The following is a 16,545-nucleotide window of genomic DNA, read 5'->3' on the forward strand; positions in this document are numbered from 1 at the left end:
TCGTCCAGGAAAATGAATGGATGAAAATGAAAATCCGTCAACCTATTCTCATCGTGACATATACATACACGAAGTAGTTTTTTCCGTTCGAATTTTAATACAGTGTTCTATCAACGGCTGAGACTACCCACTTGGGACTTCACGTGTTTCTGTTGCTTGCGTGGGCGTGAGCCTCGTCCTCGACCGCACCCATGAATTGTGCCACATCAATTATCCTTGTGCAGTTCAACCCTATAACCCACAAGCTCAAGCTTTTCAACCGTCCTATCACTACCCTGTCCAGACTCCGTAAACACAAAATGATCATGCGACAACAGCTGATACACAATACGATCCAAGGATGCCCAAGTATTACAGTTCCCATCAGGCCAGGCCAAGAGCGCATTCGCTTCCTCGTTGTCCTCCTCAGACCCAGCAGTGAACATCATTCGCCAAGATGACTCCGTATCACTTTGCAGGCCAGTTGGATACAAGCGGAAGCGGACCTGGCCAGGGGGTGTTGGAAATGTCGGTGGTAGCCCAATGCTAAGATACGTGCCTGCAATATCAACTCCTCTGACTGTCCAGTTCGTGATGTGAAATCCAGGCTCATCATCGACTGAGAGAGTGAGAGTAGAGTTCGTCTTGGCGTCAGTGTATGTGCCACCATAGATCTTGGCTGCTTCATCCTTTCCAGCCTCCTCGATAGCAGGAAGTAATTCCCTGGCGATTTCAGAAAAAAGAGTTTGGAGAAGACCACCACTGACCTCCGGACCAGCGTTAAAAAGGGTGACGGTGAGGTTATAGTCTGGGATCAACACCATGAATGAGTGATATGTGGTGATATCGCCGGCTTTAGTGTAGAACTCAATGAGGCGGCCGTCTTTGGTGATGTTATCGGCACGGAATATCTCCCATGGTTCTCCAAGCAAGATACCTCTTGACGAAGTGCTCGTAGCAGGCTTCAGCCACTTTCTTGTCCCTGCGGGACTGAGAAGTTTGTTATTGAGGATAGCGTCCCCAAAAGCCATTATGTCATTAATAGAAGAGTAATATTCTCCGGCACTGGGTAAACTGGTTAGCGTTTGTCGCCCGATATATAGTATCTGGGTCAACTTACGGATCACCATAGCCAAGGGTTGCGTTCCACCACTCATCATCAACAGGGATGAATCCCAAGGAGTCATCGGGCTTTGAGTCAAATGTATGTTTCATTCCAGTAGGATCCCAGATTTCCTTCTTGATGAACTCTCCGGAAGGCATACCACTAACCTTCTCAATGACCCATCCCATTATGGCAAACCCTACGTTTGAGTAAACAGGGTTTACGGCGTAGGGTGCGTACACGGGAGGCCTCTCGCCAAAACGCTCAAAGAAATCTGTCTAGTTAGCACATATCAACCACGAGATATGAGATCTTACCTTCTTTGGTGCACTGTGGAAGACCTAAAAGACCTGAGCAGTTGAGGCTTTTGGTTGGGTCAGGTGGCGGGTAGCCAAGCTTTGTCCAGTCTCCATAAGGCTCGACATCAGTCACCACTAGACATATTAGCACAACACCACTTCTTGTTCAGATGAATACTTACAGTCGGCTGGTATGCCGCTAATGTGAGACGCCAAGGCCCCGATGGTGACTTCATCCCAGTCAACCGCCCAAACAGCATCTTGCTTTCGAGCTTGTTTGTTCAGTGCGCGAAGTTCAGGAACGTATTTCGTAACAGCATCGTCAAGATCAACCTCGTGAAGTTTTAACAGAGCCAGGACAGGGAACACCTTGGAGAGACTGGCCAAGCGAAAGACAGTGTCGGAGTCTACGTTGTCAACTCCCCGAGGATCGATCTTTGGAGGCGTATTGGCAAATTCGAGCATGTAGTCATCTTCGTAGGTTGATTTTATGGCGATTGCTATAGAGGAAAGATTGTAGGAATTTGTTTCTTCTTCAAGTCTTGCTTTGATAGCAGCTACTGCTGACTTGACTGAAGCATGGTTGGAAGGGTGGACAGGTGCAGGAAGGACTGGACCAAGAGGGGGACAATGGCCTCCGCGAGCTGCTAGTGAACTTCTCAAGAAGAGAGATGTATAGACATAATACTGAAATGGCTTCATATTGACTGAGCTTCGACCAGACCTGAACTATATCTGAGAAAACGGGAGTAGCAGGCAATGAGCTACTTATTACATTTATACTGAATCAAGTCCTCTGAAGACCAACGGCTAACGGAGCAATATTAGCCCTTCTCCGCGGAGGAAGGAATCATTATGATTGAAATATTGCTTACTCCCCCGCAAGTCCAAGTCATGAGATATCATACGTAAGCTTACGGAGTTTTTCAGATGACGGAGGATTCATCACATCATGGTAGGAAAACTACCAGATGAAGCCTTCACTAGCCGTTTTGGAATCCTGTTTCTGTAAGATATCCCACGTCCAATGATATTTATTACGTTTATGACTTACAAACCATCTTAATGTGAGCCTCGTAGAGCTGAAGGAAAGCATACATCGAGATCTTGCAGCGGGAGACCATGTGTCTTGGCAGTAAGACGGTGTCAGCTGTGCGGCTCAATTAGGCTATTCACAGCCGCTGAGTGACGTAAGGACTGCGCGGATAGGTTCCTATGGGGTATTCCCAGGGAGAGTTTTATATAATTCTTGTCCGGTTCTTTAGATCCGAGGGACCTGATGCTCTGGGCGGGCGCGTGGATGGACTCATGTCATTCATTAATATAATATGTATAGTAGTAGCTTATCTAGACAGCATCACTCCGTCTAAAGACGAAAGGAATATATATCACGCAGAGCTAAGTCCTCGCGTGGATAATTGATATGTGACACAAGGTTCATCATCTAGAGTTTGGCACAGTACTTAACTAGCCTGAGGACCGCAAAGCTTCGTGAAAGTGATGTCATCAACATTGATCGTAAGCTGATCATACTCTCCAGAGCATGCCAACACAAGCGACAAGTCGGCTTGAGCCACGGCGTTACCGGCGCTTGACCAGGTCTGACTCTCAGGAATCCAACCGGTGTAGTCGCCGGGATAAACACCAAGCAGGACATCGCCTCCAACCTTGGGAGTGATGCTACACGAAAAGCCAGCGCCGACGCCGACGCCGGAGAAGACGCCCCAGTTGTACGAGAGTCGGTAGGTGCCGTCGAGTTTGGTCAGAGTCTGGGAGATCTGTGCGTCGCCTCCACCATTGGAAAAGACGAAAGAGCTGGAGTGCTCTTAGCGCGGAGGAGATGGAGAGAGTTGGATGGATTTACATGGCATTGGGAGCGGAATTGGCGCCGTCGGTGATGATTGAGCCGTCGCCGGACCAAGGTGATTTACTGCTGGCACTGTCGTCGAAGCCGGGGTTGACGACGACTTGGGTTTCGACACAGGCGGGCTCTTCTGTCGTCGTGGTGCTCTCTGCGACGGCAGTAGAAGTTGTCTCCACAAGGGCAGTTGTTGCAGTGGTAGCCAAGGTAGTGACCGTCGTATCGGAAGCGATTAAGTATCGTAAGGCTAGTAGCTAAAGAACATCAATGTACTAAACATAGGAATCCTTAAGTTGTTGGTCCATTCTTCCAGATTCGTGATTTTCTGGCGGTGCCACTGACGGCTAATCGAACCATGCTTCTTCGGTAAATATCCCTCGAACCCTGTTCCAGCGTAAATCGTTTGTGGAGATAGCATAGAACGGCAGTGGCTTATCATGCCCACGGACTTCCAGACCAGTCGCATCTATGAGGTCTCGACAAACAAATCCTTCCCCGTCTTCCAAGCCATCTTTCTGTGAGATCGAATGATAGATTCCAGCATTGCTGGTTCTCAACGCGACTAAGGCTGGGCCAGCATTGCTATCAACCCGGATGAATATATAGCCGCCATCGATGACAGTGTTGGTTAGAAGTGGTACGTCAATCGAGAAGCCATCATCAGCCTTCCTCGAAAACAGGGTGTTGAACGGCCCCCGTGTGTGGAGCACATTGCGGCTCTCCATTCGCAGCAGGATGGCTATCAGGTCTTGGTGATGCATGCGAGTGACAGACACAACCTCGGAGACGGACCGACAAACAACTCGACCTCGCAAGAAGTCACGCCAGGGCCAATCTTGAACTCTTAACGACTTGAAAAACACCATGGCGAAACCAGCTGCAGCCCATGCAAGAGCCGTCAAATTTGATGGGTCTACCCCATTTGCCTTTTCTCCTATAGCAATGGCGGCCACTCCACCTGCAATCATGAAAGCACATACCCCGAGAGTTATGTACGAATACCAGCCATGCTGTATGATGACTGCCTTCTCATCTATAGTCCAGTGCTGTCCCACCTCAAATTTCTTTTTCTGTAACTGGTTGTTCAGCTCTCCACAACGAGCTTTCTTGGCCATGTCGGTCTCAAAAACATTCCTCGCAAGACCAGTAACCTTAGGCGGCCGAAGTCTTTTGTACTCTGAGGTATTGATTCTTGCCGTTGTCAGATAAGGCTCTTGACGATAGTATCGAACTGGAGTTGAGGGGTCAGAGATCGTCATCACCACGTTTGCGAAGGTTGACAGAGCGCTAGCGAATGAACCGCAGTACATCATATAGGGAACCATAGCCCCGATTATTTCTTTCATGTTACCCAGCTGTACTTGGGTATCATGGGGTTTGATGGTGTTGCGAGATGTTGACTCCGATTCAGAAAAGGATTTCCGACTCCATGTTACTGTGGTATAGCTGGGTGCCTCTCTATCATCAAATTGTCTCAAGTACTCCCAGATCTCGAGTCCTATGTGGAATGCAACACCGGCAAAGTCTATAACTCTCTGGTCAGATGCAGCGCCGATATTCCCGTCACGCTCCTGACACAGCTGAGTCCGTTTTCCATCGAAACCGGTGTGATAAATAACAGTACTCGTCTCGAATATATCTGCTTTCTGTTCACTCTCCTCGTTCCACTTGAGGTCCACGTTGGCAGACTCTATCAACATGCTGATGAAATGGCGAAAAGTGTCCATCTCAAGAAAGTATCTGGCCCCGGATGTATCAATATCCTCTTGCAAAGCCTTTTGTTGTTTCGCAAGACGATCATCATCGGATTTGGATACGATGGCCTCTACAGCATTCTGGGCCCCTCTGACATCTGATTCGTGCGCGATTCGATATTGGCAGTCCTTATGCGCCTGAAGAGTCTTCTCGAAAGCCGTAGGCAGATCTACACCAACAATCTTGCATTTTGCCGCAAATTTGGCGAGAACAGTAATGCAGTTGTCAACCCAAAGCTTTCCATTCATGCTCCTCATTAATAGTCGCGCCAAGACCGCGGTAATGTAGTTGAGGAGATCGTGGAGTGCTTCGTCGTTATGACTGTCAATTTTGATACGCCGTTTGTATCGAATGGACCCTTGATCCTGATCAAAGATTTTGCAAATCCTTCTGTGTGCAATATCATAACTTGTATCATTCGCAAGGCGTGGCTCGTGCTCAAGCATAACAAGCTCGTTATCGTGGATACAGATATCGATGGCATAGGAAACTTGCATTGCGAGTCTGTGTAAACAATTATAACCCGAGGTATCCGCTTGGCCGAACCAGACTGGGTCTCCTTCCAGGAACGGCGGTTCAACAGAACTGGCAGCATCCTTCAGCCGATGGACTTCGAACTCCCAAAGATCACGCTCTTTATCTTCAGTGATACCATATCGAGTCAGATCGTCGAACTTCGGTAGATCTTCCATTGCGTAACCTTCCTTGACAGGAAAGTGGAGGTCGGAACGCAGTGAGCTGATGATTTGAGTCACGTCGATGTTCAAATCTTCAAGTCGGAACTTCCCACGCTGAACCTCATCGTCCTCTTCAATCTTCTGCTTATTGGCTTCGTTGCACCTGCCTAACGGAGTCGAAAACGTGCTACGGGTGGACAAAGCGAAACGGGCTGTATCCTGTCGTCTCAAAGGACGATGAATATTGCCCATTTCAATGTCGGAAATACCCTCGCCTGAAGTAGTGTCCAACTCAGACATATTGGGTTGTCTTTCTCTTGTAGAGCTTTTTCACGCCGAAAATAAAAATGATCTGGATATGCGGTTTCTCGAATCTTTTGAGATATTGTAAGCTTGAAGGAATGCCTCTGAAGTTCCAAAGAAATGCTTCTTGATAATAGGTATTCGCTCGACTAAGATTGAGTTGGAACCCCCATAGATATATCACAATCTCCATATCTACATACTAAGAAATGGGAGGGAAAAGAAAAGGATTCATGGCCAGCTCATCATGGATGTGGGAGCACAAAAAGAGAACCATGCATATCAGGCTGGCGCGTAAACTGCCCTTCTGATAGGTGTCTCTGCCACTACGCAGTCTGATCATGATATGACTTTCCATTTTGGCTTATCTGCATATTCTAGAGCAAGGCCATGCATTCGTATCACCATAATCACAGTCCGTGTCGCATATCAGCCTATAGGGAGATCGTCCGCGATGCATATTGATCTTCAGCCAGCCACTACATGCAGCCAAGACAGCATTCCTTCTCTGAACTCATTTTGAGGCCACGAAAAAGGCGATCATGCCCAGTAAATTCTAGTCGGTGTGGTCTATATCAATGCGGCCAACATAGCCGGCCTAACATATTTCACCGCAGTGGGGTCCTCTAGCACTCTGCTGAGTATCCCCTGCTATGGGAGGGTGTCTGACGTGTACATACAGTTGGACAGGCTTGTGTAACGAGAAAGCTTTAGGCAATCATAAAAAGTCTCCAGATGTTGTGAAGGGGCCTTTTCTGGGCTTGGCTCTTGAAACCTAGACTGCTCTATTTTGATTAAATCATTAATCTGTCACTGGAAACACAATTCGAGCATATTTTAAAGCTTAACGTCTCTTATAAAATGTCCTCGCAACTCCCGTCGGGATTCGCCCAGTACAAAGCCGCCACAGGCTACTCAGGGAAACCAGATGACCTGAACAATCCTGATGGCGAACAACAACTCACCTTCAATGGATGTTTCGTGGATGTCCAAGAGATTTATCAGGACGACAAATTTATCACATTGATAAAGTCAGGCTCCGCATTCAAGCATGAGAATGAGAAGCGGGCTCGATTCGATGATTATTCTCTGGTCCTCCGTAGGATTACCGACACAAAAGGGAACAAGAAACCCAAACTCCAACTCGAAATTCAGTCCAAATGCCTTCGTACTGCTTTCGCCAAGATTGCAAGTAACATAACAACCATCGCACTCAAGAACGATCCAATCGTCATTCCGGAGCCATATCAAGAGATTTACTATTCCCTTGACAAAATCGAAAAAGCCCTGGAGGATGCCAAAGATACCGAGACCAAGACGGAACTGCGGCTTCTTGTCAACTTTCAAGAAGAGTTTATGAAAGAAACGATCAGAATGTGCAAGCAGTTCGACCGTCACAGATACATTGAGTTCCAATGGCTTTGGTCAATCTTCCCACCTGGAGAACCTGTAATTATTGAGAATCCCTCGGCAACAGATGCACCGATACAGTGGTGCGCTGCCGTAAAGAAGTTCCAGTTAGAAGTTCATGACACTGGAGTGGCTATATGGAGCATCACCGTCACCCACAGCGCATTCAATGGATGGAGATTTGGGAAAGCTGAATCATATTTCCAATTTCCTTCTTTTACTGGGACTAAGGGTATCACTGAACTCCCCGCATATCCACTGCGATTTGCTGAAGATAGGGATGAGGTCTTGAGAAAAGCTCTTGAACGCGGCAAAGCTTACGAGAATTATTGCCTGAATAGTTCTAAAAGGGATGAGAAGGTGAACGGCACACCAAGTTGGCATGAAGGCCCTATGTGGCTGCAACGAAAGCCGGGGGAGCTGACCGGATGTCGTATTATAGATCTCCCCACTAGAACCGTGAGTCTTGTCCTGTTTAATAGTCATGGGAGCTAATCAATGGGTTTGCTGGATTTAGGTGAAGGGAAGGGTTATTGTCGACTTTGAAGGCTTCTATGCGCGATTCCCGGAATTTAGACATATCTTGATTTTCGATCATAGCAAAGAAGAGCAGGTGGAGGAGGATAACGGTTCAGATTACTATTTTGAGCATAGGAAACGTTATGCGTTAAGACGGGCTATGACGGATCGTTCAGTATCAGGCCTAGGCGCTCCCGATACGGAACCATCACTCTCGGATGAAGAACTCGTCACATTCGCTCCAATGGTTCCAGTTTATTCTTTCTCGGTACGTGTCTGGGGTTTGATCTTTATTGATCAACTCCAAACTATCCAGTGGGATAGAGAAGCTTTTGGTTCGCTTCAGGTTGATGATGAGATCAAAGACGCCATTCAAGGATTGATACGAGGATTCTCAAGTCATGCTACAGAGTTTGATGATTTCATCGACGGGAAGGGTGGTGGACTGGTGTTCTTGCTGCATGGCCCTCCAGGATGTGGCAAGACGATGACAGCTGGCAAGTTGGCGCCCTTTGTACCCAGATCGATGCTAACTATTCTCGCTGCAAAGAAAGCATTTCAGAAGATTCACAGAAACCTCTCTATCATATAAGCGGCGGAGAGCTGGGAACATCCGTGGAGTCAATCCAAGATTCACTCGAAGCGGCCTTCAGAATGGCCTCACGGTGGGACGCAATCCTCCTGCTCGATGAGGCAGATGCTTTCTTAGCAAAGCGGGAAGGTAGTGATATTGAAAGGAATTCTATGATTGCTGGTATGTACTACCGGCATTCTCCCGATACATAACGCTGATATCGTAAAGTGTTCTTGCGATTGTTAGAGTACCAGTCGGGCATCATCTTTTTGACGACTAACCGATTTGGTGATTTCGATCCGGCATTCAGATCTCGTATCCATCTCCAGATGCGTTTCAAGCCTCTGGACAATTCAAAGAGAGAGGCAATCTGGACACGGCTCTCAGAGAGGAGTAACCACTGTTCTCTCACACACACCCAAGCGACCCTTCTCGGTAGACTGCCATTGAACGGTCGGCGTATCAAAAATGTCCTTCGTTTAGCTTCTCTGTTTGCTGCGGATAGACATGAGCGCAATCTCACGGAGAAGCCTGTCGCCGGCACTGTGGAAGCCTCGGTAGTTAAGCAGGTGAAAACAACTTTTGGAGATATCCAGAAAGTTCTTCCACTGGCAATCGCCTGTGACTTGGTGGATGACGGATCTGATAAACGAGACCAGGCCCAGGAAAAAGAACTTGCAGATGCCTTGACATGTGTGATGGCTGAAATGAATTAAACAAGGGTTGTGCTAGTACCTATCATTAGCTATATCACATATCTGACAAAGACGTGTGTTAGGCCCTGTTAAACATAAACGTGCCTCTTCCGCTTCTGCTTTACCAAGCCAGTTATTTGTTATCGCCCAGGTTCTATAGAACTGCATGATAGATGTCGACTGTATAGGGCCTTTGATTCGTCATTGAATATTTGCGCCATAATTTATTTCATCTGAATTCTATGGTGGACATACGAGACCCGGCCTAATAATGGTTTACCCCCTTCCATGTTTACCTCATCCTCCAAGGCGACTACATCCCTTGGGACCCGTGCAGTCTCCAGGTTGAAACTTCTCATTGATGTGGCGAGTAGATACGCTTCATCACCCACAATACCCCCGTTGGCTCTCTTGACTACAACCGGCATTCCGCGCAGGATCTTTCATATACACCCAGCGATCACGAAACTCCCTCGTTGCTCTGTGAAGTCCTCGACAGGTTGAATCGTTAGATACTTTCTCCTCCGCCATTCCCGCATAGAAAAATTCAGCCTTACCAAAACATACCCCATCTCTTACCTCCCATAGTGCCCAACACATGAAGAAAGCCGACTAACTGGAATGCGTTTATAAGATGCACAGTCTCATCAATGAAATTTCCATCTGAGATCCGCCCAGTAGTACAGGCCGAGAGATATGCTAGCAGTGGGGACTGCTTGTAGATGTTCATTGCTAACAGATCCTCTAATGTCAGGGGATCGATTTCCCAGCCTTCTAGCAGCAAATGGCTGAGCAAAGGGTTCTGAAGATGCGCCATGCCGTGGCCCGCAAAGAGAATTACGGTGCAGCCACTGAGACATGATAGAACTCTCTCTTGCTTTCGACTAGGTACTATCGGTGTAATTAACCCTAACCCCCGTTCCCGGCAAGATATACTTCTCGGCTCATACGACATAGGCCAAATCCGCAACTAGTCGCCTGATAGGCACTTGGAACAATTAGTCAAGAACAGAAGCGAGGACATCAAGTCTGGCAGAAGAACTGTCAGGAAGATGCGACTTTGACGGAATCCCAATTCCTGGAAATATGTTTGTATTAAAGTGTAAATATATAACTTGCTGCGGAGAATATGTATGAATAATGCTGGATAATATATAACATCAAGCAAGGGCCTGTTCGATAGCAAGAAACCATAGCTCAGCCAATCATGAATCTGCTATCAGACGCCCATTCTAGCACGTCTCGGACCAAGCCTCATGTCTTCTTCGGGCACAGGCACCGATTTACCGCGCACAATAGAAACGCTATCAACAAGGAATTCGTACCTCTCGCCCTGGTTTATAACGACAGAAACGCAAAGGTCAATTGAGTCAATACTTGGGCCAGTATACTGGAAGGTGTTGGAGTATTCATGGTACTGGTTATCCCTACTGACTGGTTTCGCTTCCGAGTCAAACACCCCATCGATGGAAAGTTTAAACGAGTGGGTGTTGTTGTCGCAGTCGAGGTCCTCTCCCTCTCCAGCGGAGTAATAAGTACAGCCCTGTCTCAGATGTGCCGCGAAAGTGTACTCGTAGCCCTGTTGGATATCTAACAGCTGGCAGATTTTGGCTGTGTTTCCATTATACGATCCTGGGAGGTCCCTGTAGCTGATTAGCTGAAGAAAAAAGTACATGGGGCTGCTGGGGGTACGTACGCGCACTGGTTCCCTTGGTAGTAAGCAAGGCCCCGGACGAGGACTGCTGTGGTTCCGGTACTCTCCCAAGGTGCGAGGGTAGCATCCTCGAAATCGCCGTTGGGTGGAGTCTGTGCACTCTGGGCGGGAGATGTTGTGGTAGTAGTTGCGTCTTCGGTCGTGTGAGTTGATGCCTCAGCGGCAGATGTCGAAACCTGAAAAGTTGTTAACTCCAGAGTTGGCGACTCCAAAGTTGATGACTCTAAAGTCGACGTCTCAAAAGCAGAAGTCGACACCGTCACCGAGGTTTCAACGGCGCTCTCAGACTCAGTAGTAGTGGTAGTCTGTTTAGGAGCCACTCCAGAAATAGTCGTCGTTGCGATTTCCGTAGTGGTAGATGCTATAGCCGTCGCAGTGTCTGTTTCGCTGGACCATGACGACGTTGCTGTTGTTGATCGAGGCTGGCGCGCAAGCCTAGCAATGAAATGAGCTTTGGTGAGAACGCGTAGTCTCTGGCATTTACGCGAGCGGCGCAAAGCCCATCGCTGAGGATCAGAGGCCCCAGAGTCGTATGGACACGCATCGCAGCAGAATTTCAGTAGTAATGAGTGACTAAGAAGTAAAGCAGAAGCGCCAAATGATTGACAATAAATACAGCCGGGGAAGAAGAGAAGAAGCAGAAACAAAGGGGAGGAGAAAAAGCAGACTTATCATTTATTATTAATTGGCCCATGCCCGGTTGGGCTGAAGATACAAGTTAGATCTATTGATTCAAGCGTGCGCTAAGCCTACAGAAATGGCTAGTCAAATTCATAGTCTCTGCAAAGCCCCTATGTTTTTGTTTATTTTAAGATAAGGAGTGCTATAAGCATAAATTACAGCCTAATTATGCTTTCTGACTCTGTTAGACCTACTAGAAGTTTAGTGATAGAAAACATGATAATATAAAATCAGACCTAAGGCTAGTTCAAACCCCTATTGTAATCAGGCCTCTTTATAGTAAATTCTGCCGGCTAAGTTACGTTAATTATAATCAGCTATTTGTTTATCTTATTATCTATCCTCTAAGCTAATAGCTTATAAGAAGCTCTTTTATACTTTCCTTAAACTATTATTTTATAATAAATTCCTTATTAATTTTAACTTTATAAGTTTTATTATTTTTAAGATTTTCTACTTTTTACTATTTCTAAACCTTAGGTTATCTTATAATTACCTTAGTATATTCTTTAGCTATGCTACCTAGCGAGAGTTAGATCTTTCCACTCCACTTTCTATACGTAATATAAGGGAAGATCCTGGATTTTAATTGATCCTTGCACTGAAATATAAGTTGTGAATAAAGTTTATTGCTTATGATATTAACCCAGGCCAAGACAGTAAACACAAAAATCCCGATATACCAAGCGAGGGGAATAAAAATATGTTAAGGTTTCGATGCTATTTTTTTTTTAATTTTGATAATAATAATCGGTATGGTCCTCAAGAAAAAAGGTTTCACTGTCCCTTCGTGTATCCTCCCACTGCGCACGTTCAAGCCTTTTTTTCAGATCAATCGTGTAGTAGTTTTCTATTAAGCTATATTAAGTTCATATCTGACATAGTTTAGGACGGAAACATACGTTGACATACTTCTACATCCCAAGTACTCTCAAAAAATGGATGGATGTTCCAGCAGGCCGCGTCGAGGTCCTCGGAAGTTGGCGCCCTGCCAACGCCTAAATAATCGGGACAAGGAGTCTTATAGCTATCACACCACAGAGGCTGACTACTGGTCTCAGGAATATTACGCGATGATTTGGGGATCGGAACAGGTTGTGTCGAGGGAGTCCGAGTCATTTGGCCTCCGCTGCGTGTGGCGGGTGACACGGACTTGGTCCGTGGTTTGTGTAATACCAAGGTCCTGCCCTCAGTGTTCCTGCTATGGAGCTTGCTCTGTTATTAGTGTATGATTGAGGATGACCAAGACGACTTATACGAACCGCCTGACGTGGAGAGAGTTTGCCAAAGGGCTGAGTATTCGACCGATCAGGATATATGTGGTGTGTATGGCCAATCTTCTTCCCACAAGTGTAGCACTGCGAGGTACAGAAGATTAGAACTTTATTCAGAACTGCTTTCCAAACCCTGAAAGGGCCCTTATACTCGACGCTGCAGTGGTTCTTAAGAGTCATGATTGGTTCTGACTGTGTCTTTGATGGGAGGTTCCTTAACGGCCAAAAAGGTGAGCTTTTGGTTTGGCTCTGGTAAGGTCTGACAACGATATTTAAGTTCAGTCGACTGGGATAGGACGTTCTGTCAAGCTAGGGAGCAGAGCCCTACAGAAGTTAATTCAGTATGCCCAGCGACTTTGTAGATTTAGCCAATTTAGACTTCAATCACACCATCTCTGTCTTTCTCTTCTCATATCTGATTGGCTTGAACGGGACAGATCAGGAATATTGGCAAGCCATGGCACGCTACTCTGCCGTGAAGGTCCATACTGACACCTCTGCTGGAATTCTGCCACTACCCAACCTCGTCCGTGTCCTGGTAGCAGAAAGGCCATAAACAATAGCAAAGACAAGTTGTCTCATGTTCAATCCTCTTGTAAACCTAAACCGGCAATGAACTCATGTACTTGTTCACAATCAACATTTCTAACGTTCGTCCCGTTACAAGGAGATCTCCGAGATTGTCTTAACACCCCCACTTGCTAAGAATCGAAATGTCTCACCAGTCTCACGCCGCGCATCTTGTGCCGTTGTCTTACTTTCAGCTACACGTGGTCTATGCGAACATGTCGCCACCGCTGGGTTCAAATGCATATCCCTTGCATGAGTCTTCACAAAAACGCCGAGGCCTTGACGCTTTTAACTTAGGATATCCTTGCCATCCACGTTATCGATACCAATGGCTTGGGATAACCGACTCGATCGGGCACAAGAGGGGAGTGTCGCATCGGATGTTACCTACCTAGTCTGAGACCATGTTTTAGTTATCTGTGGTGAGGACACGAGGGAATGGTTAGCGTGGCCACAGCTGAAACATTATATCGCCACCATTGGAAACATGACGCATCTTGTGCATCGAGGTTATTGTGGAAGATCGGAGTGTTTTCTGACGGCTGTTAACCGTCTCATGTCGGTCTCGCCAGATTGTCCATAAGCCGGCACCTGAGTCCAGGCCAACGGCTCGGCACCGTTTATGATGGTCTTAGCGGAATCCGTGTCGCTAGTACGGAATGAAGCATAACGAGCCTTGGCATTTTCTCTTCCTGAGCTATTCCGTAAGAGCTTTAAGCCACAAAACCCTCTTCATCTACCTCCTCAATACTTTAAAGCAGGGCTTGCGTCAGAAGGGGTGGAGCCGCCCAAGCTTCTGGCTACACACATGATTGTTTGAGTAGCCACGAGTTAGTCGCCTTGATATAGAAAGGCATAAGATAGTATGCGGTTACGGATTTCTTGTCCCCACTTTCTATGCAACAATGTTTTCCTCTGATTTCATATACAGTGAACCGTTATCTGTGTGTGGGCATGATGTATCTCGTTGAGCCGTCATAAGCTTTCAGTGTCAAGCAATGTACAGTGAACCATGCCCCGGCCATATCGCCTCAGAGTATTTGAAGTTGAGACTTGTGGCTCAGGGCTAAGACTTGTCAACGCTCACCTATGTGACGCAGTACGGCTACTTGGTTGGGGCCATTAAGTACGCAAACCAGGTCATCCTCCTGCGTTTTGGTAGAAGCCTCCTAACGTAGTCTTCATTGATCTCAGCTACATAGTAAATTTCAATTTATTTAATATTCTAATAGTAGCTTAAAAAGCCTTATTCTATCCAATATTAAAAAAATTAACAGAAGTAACTTGTGTAGTTGTCACTCAGTTAAAAGGTGTTTTATTATCTCAATGGCAAGAAACTAAAGCTCAAAAAACTCATTAAACTCGACTGCGCTTGACTCGATTTAGGTCAATATATTACCACTGGCCGGAGTGAGACTTCACGAAGTCAACTACAGCTTCTATGTCCTCCAGAACCGTGGGTCCTGTAAGGTTCCAGCCCAACACCTCTTTGGTCCTTGCACTCGAGGCAGTGTTGTCAGCCATAGCTCCGAATTGAAACCAGCCAAAATGTTCCGGCACCTTCTCTGGAGAAATGCTGAGGATAGGGATATTCAATTGTTTGCCAACTTCGGTGGCAATATCCTTGACTGTCACGCCCTCCTCGGCAACGGCATGGAAAATGGATCCAGCCTCTGCTTTTTCGATAGCTAGACGGTACAATCTAGCTGCGTCGTCACGATGAGCAGCGCACCAATGATTCTTGCCATCGCCAACATATGCAGAGACGCCTTTCTCAAGTGCGACGTTCACAAATGGGCCCATGAACCCAGAAACTCCGGGCCCATGCGTGGTAGGAGGGAGTCGAACAACACTAGCTCGAACACCTTGCTTGGCGAATTCGAGACATACTTTCTCAGAAGCCCCGCGAGCTGCTGCAAAAGGATAGCTCATGTCAGGCTCGTCGTCCTCATAGCCCAGCTTTCCCTAAGCAAGCATCATAGTACCTGAAGTAATGACCAAGGCGCGATTGCCACCGGCCGCAACCAAGGCAGAACCCATAGCAGTAATAGCCGCACGGTCAATGGCGCAACAACCGATAAAATCAGCAAAGTTTTATACAAAGGCCAGATATATAACGGCATCAGACTCAAAAGCCCCTTTCTTAAGAACTTCCAAGTCCTCGATTGTACCAAAAAGGGCTTCAGCGCCTTAGCTCTTGAGCTGCTCGACTCCTATATCACTGCAGGCCAGGCCTAGAACAGAGTGACCGGCAGCTAAGAGCTCTTTGACGACAGCTAAGCCGACAAAGCCTATTGCGCCTGTAACAAAAACACGCATGATAGTAGGTAGTTTAAATGGATAAGCTTAAAAATGAAATACCAGCTTAGTAGATAATTAAAAGACAGTTTCTTTAAGAATTCAAATAACTAGAATAGGATACACTGTCTCGTGTAGAACGAAAGACATGGCTCATGAACTGCTTTTATATTCATTATTTCTTCTGTCTTCCTCCTCAGTTCTCTCAGATTACCGGCACCCTCAACTTTTCTCATAACAAAAGACAATACCAATTTAGAGGTAAAGACACCTGGTTCAAGATACTTCTCTTATCTAACTGGGACATTTTAATCACAGGTAGAACTATCGTCGACCAATCAAAATGGTGCAATCCCGAGCAGAGGTTAGTATAAATTTGCTTATTATAAATGAAGATCATATCAAGTCTAGTCCGGGCAGAGTTATTAATCGGTCGGGTTTAAGGATATTACCAATCTCCGCAAGAACATTCTTTATCGGCTTATCAACATCAAGACCTTGAACAGCGAACAAGAGCCTGTCAAGTAGTTTATTAAATATTCATCAATTATGAGCTCAGCGACGATTCCAGTCACCAAGAGGCGAGAAATGCAATGTGGCCGAAAGTCACGATTCGGTTATCGGAACTGCAAGCTGAGGAAAGTGAAGGTAGGCCAATAAGGAGGTTCCTCTACCTCTCAAGCTTAGGTGGCTTATCTTCGACGACTCAGTGTGACGAGGCGAGGCCATGTTGCGTCAAATGCCGGATTTACGGCGTCGTATGTAACTTCGGGTTCAATATACCGGATTTCCAGTCACTTCCTGAAGAACAAACCAAGAAGAACATGCCAA

The 16,545-nt window shown here is 46.5% G+C and overlaps 5 protein-coding genes across 5 annotated transcripts; 1 reads left to right on the forward strand and 4 right to left on the reverse strand.

Annotated features, from left to right (window-relative positions):
• Window positions 1–206: 206 nt before the first annotated feature.
• On the reverse strand, window positions 207–2,085 carry J7337_002092 (uncharacterized protein; the record flags this gene model as incomplete). Its single annotated transcript, XM_044819825.1, has 4 exons — window positions 207–1,053; window positions 1,100–1,358; window positions 1,402–1,518; window positions 1,566–2,085. 4 exons carry the CDS (start codon window positions 2,083–2,085, stop codon window positions 207–209), a joined length of 1,743 nt encoding a protein of 580 aa, XP_044684125.1.
• Window positions 2,086–2,846: 761 nt separating this feature from the next.
• Window positions 2,847–5,976, reverse strand: J7337_002093 (uncharacterized protein; the record flags this gene model as incomplete). The annotated part of the gene is made up of 3 exons (XM_044819826.1): window positions 2,847–3,198; window positions 3,248–3,498; window positions 3,628–5,976. 3 exons carry the CDS (start codon window positions 5,974–5,976, stop codon window positions 2,847–2,849), a joined length of 2,952 nt encoding a protein of 983 aa, XP_044684126.1.
• Window positions 5,977–6,840: 864 nt separating this feature from the next.
• Window positions 6,841–8,500, forward strand: J7337_002094 (uncharacterized protein; the record flags this gene model as incomplete). The annotated part of the gene is made up of 2 exons (XM_044819827.1): window positions 6,841–7,848; window positions 7,907–8,500. 2 exons carry the CDS (start codon window positions 6,841–6,843, stop codon window positions 8,498–8,500), a joined length of 1,602 nt encoding a protein of 533 aa, XP_044684127.1.
• Window positions 8,501–10,396: 1,896 nt separating this feature from the next.
• Window positions 10,397–11,395, reverse strand: J7337_002095 (uncharacterized protein; the record flags this gene model as incomplete). Its single annotated transcript, XM_044819828.1, has 3 exons — window positions 10,397–10,820; window positions 10,874–11,326; window positions 11,376–11,395. The coding sequence occupies 3 exons, from the start codon at window positions 11,393–11,395 to the stop codon at window positions 10,397–10,399; spliced, it is 897 nt and encodes a 298-aa protein (XP_044684128.1).
• A 3,416-nt stretch (window positions 11,396–14,811) lies between these two features.
• J7337_002096 (uncharacterized protein) lies at window positions 14,812–15,456 on the reverse strand (the record flags this gene model as incomplete). The annotated part of the gene is made up of 2 exons (XM_044819829.1): window positions 14,812–15,381; window positions 15,415–15,456. 2 exons carry the CDS (start codon window positions 15,454–15,456, stop codon window positions 14,812–14,814), a joined length of 612 nt encoding a protein of 203 aa, XP_044684129.1.
• Between the last annotated feature and the right edge of the window lie 1,089 nt (window positions 15,457–16,545).

Source organism: Fusarium musae, chromosome 2, assembly GCF_019915245.1.
Source record: "Fusarium musae strain F31 chromosome 2, whole genome shotgun sequence".
Taxonomy (NCBI): Eukaryota; Fungi; Ascomycota; class Sordariomycetes; order Hypocreales; family Nectriaceae; genus Fusarium; species Fusarium musae.